At 40.3% G+C, this 2774-nt stretch overlaps 1 protein-coding gene across 1 annotated transcript in view; it reads right to left on the bottom strand.

Moving 5' to 3' along the window:
• Positions 1-2774, bottom strand: part of LOC106872890 (exosome complex component RRP45-like) — a 41606-nt gene that overhangs the window by 1378 nt on the left and 37454 nt on the right. The window contains exons 8-10 of the mRNA XM_014920046.2: positions 1853-1985; positions 512-600; positions 1-46 (exon numbers count right to left, since the gene is read on the bottom strand). Of these exons, the coding sequence (XP_014775532.1) occupies positions 1-46; positions 512-600; positions 1853-1985 (268 nt within the window). The remainder of the gene's footprint in view (positions 47-511; positions 601-1852; positions 1986-2774) is intronic.

Here is a 2774-nt window from a genome sequence, read left to right as displayed (position 1 = left end):
CTGAGGTTCCATAGATTCTGCAAACCCAAACTTGGCACCAGTAGCTCTGCAAACAAAATTTTTACAACAATAATATTAAATCCTTAAAAAATACCTTTATTCTCAAGGAATTTCAAACTGATTTATTTTCTCAGTTTACTTTTAATTTTTTTTTTTAGAATATTTTTTAGAAAATATTGCAGCGTGGAAGCCATTTAAGAAACACACAAAAACCGTTAGATTCACTTCAACATTAAAATTTAATTTGCCAAAATATTCCGTGCAGAATTTTGTCAGTGAACAGGTCACGGTCTCAAAACGACAAAAATATTTTGTTTCTTAAATGGCTTATAAACACCTTCCACGCTGCAATTGTTTTCGTTCCAGCACACGATCTCAGATCAGGTCGCTTGCTACGCAAGTACATCTCCGTAAATCTTTTATTATAATTATATTTAAAAAAAGAGCATAAATATCAAGAATTATAACTCTAGCCGAACATAAAAGATTGGTGTAGAGTTATCGCCCTTACCTAGCCTGCTTATCGTTTTCCAAAGCCTTCTGAATCAGCTCTGTTATTTCTGTAACTTTGACTACGGCTATATTGGAACAGCGGAGAATCTGAAAAGATACGGTTTACACATAATAAATACCTTTACTGGTTGAAAACACAGTGGTTAGAATAGATGTTTTCTGACACTAAGGTTCTTAGTAACATTAATATATATCAATATTTGATATTTATCTTATACAGTGTGGAGCATTGAATCCAGTGTCATCATCATCATCATCATCGTCGTTTAACGTCCGCTTTCCATGCTAGCATGGGTTGGACGGTTTGACTGAGGACTGGTGAACCAGATGGCTACACCAGGCTCCATTCTGATTTGGCAGAGTTTCTACAGTTGGATGCCCTTCCTAACGCCAACCACTCCGAGAGTGTAGTGGGTGCTTTTACGTGCCACCAGCACGAAGGCCAGTCAGGCGGTACTGGCAACGGCCATGCTCAAAATGGTGTATTTCATGTGCCACCCGCACAAGAGCCAGTCCAGGGGCACTGGCAACGATCTCGCTCAAAAGTCCTTACACATGCCGCGGGCACAAGTGCCAGAAAGGCGTTGCTGGGCATAGGTGCCATCACAATTTCGCTTTTGCTTGCCCCAATAAGTCTTCGCAAGCTGAGTTTCATGTCCAATGAGGGAGACGACGTTGACATGGGTGCCAGACGTCAAATTTAACTCGATTTCGATTTCACTTGCCTCAACAGGTCTTCGCAAGTGGAGTTTAATGTATAGGTTGATTAAAGCCTTGATGATGAGAAATGAAAGAAACCCGTCGTGTGTGCATGTGTGTATACACTACGTCACACACACACGCATTTATTTAGATAGACTCAAATAAACCATATGACAAATACACTCACATGTGAAAAACAGTGATATACACGGATCAGTCATCTAGCTAAAACCTTCAATTGACCAGATGTATGTCATTCTGGTGACCCTCCTGAATGCTCAGCGTGATCAAGCCTGTCTTTGTCTCTTTCTCCTTGTCATGACATTGCGTGACAGTTGTAAAGAAGCATCACTATCACACAAGCAGTGTCCTTCATTTCCAATCTTCCACCAAAACATGTATGATCATGGGGAAACTATTACCTCACTCAGAAACAGGCAAGGGTTGATGACAGGAAGAGCATCCAGCCGTAGAAAAATCTGCTTCAAATAAACTCCATGTGATCCATGCAAACCATGGATATGTGGACATTAAAATGACGATGGTGGCAACTCTGCAAATTTATTTTCTTTAATACTTATATGTTAATTCAGGTACAGACCAAGGCTTGAACCTGGTACCTCTAAGTCCCACTTACCTGTTCATGCATCAACAGCATGTCACCTGCCATCTGTAGAGTACAAATCTCTCGGTATTTATTCATTCCAATCACCATTTTACCATCCATCACTTTCTCTTCCTTCTCTGTTGGATCAACCAGTACGTATTTGCTGCAGGGTCGAATAGAAACGGAGACCATTCAATAGCAGTGTGCTGCATGTGGTGCGTGTGTGTGAGTGATGAGTGTGTGGGGTATTTGGGAGTGTTGTGGCATGATATTGTGTGTGTGAGTATGTGTGTGTATGCATACGTGACATTTTGTGTGTGTATCCATGAGGTAGTGCGTACGTGTCAGAGATGTAGTGTGTGTGTGTGCATATGTGACATTTTGTGTGTGTATACATGAGGTAGTACATACGTGTCAGAGATGTAGTGTGTGTGTGTGTATGCATGATGTAATATATATGCGTGTGTGTATATACATGATGTAGTATGTATGTGTCAGAGAGGTAGTAGTGTGTGTGTGTTTATGTGTGTATGCATACATGACATTTTGTGTGAGTATGCATGAGGTAATATGAATGTGTCAGAGATGTAGTGTGTGTGTGTATACATGATGTAGTATGTATGTGTTAAAGATGTAGTTGTGTGTGTGTGTATGCATACATGATATTTTGTATGTATGCATGATGTAATATATGTGTGTGTGTATACATGATGTAGTGTGTATGTGTGTGAGATGTAGTGTGTGTGCAGACAAACATGCAGGCAGGCAGACAGACAAACAGATAGATATATACATAGATACATAGACAAATAGATAAACAGCTAGACTGATGGACAGACGGACAGACAGATAGACAACCAACCACGCATGCCACACAACAGGGTTAATGATGGGTTAAGAGGACTCTTTAGTTTTGCTGATGACATGACAACCTCTCTGATGCTGGTGCCAT

This window comes from Octopus bimaculoides, chromosome 7 (genome assembly GCF_001194135.2).
Source record: "Octopus bimaculoides isolate UCB-OBI-ISO-001 chromosome 7, ASM119413v2, whole genome shotgun sequence".
Classification (NCBI taxonomy): domain Eukaryota; kingdom Metazoa; phylum Mollusca; class Cephalopoda; order Octopoda; family Octopodidae; genus Octopus; species Octopus bimaculoides.
This window is presented reverse-complemented; position numbering and strand designations above follow the sequence as displayed.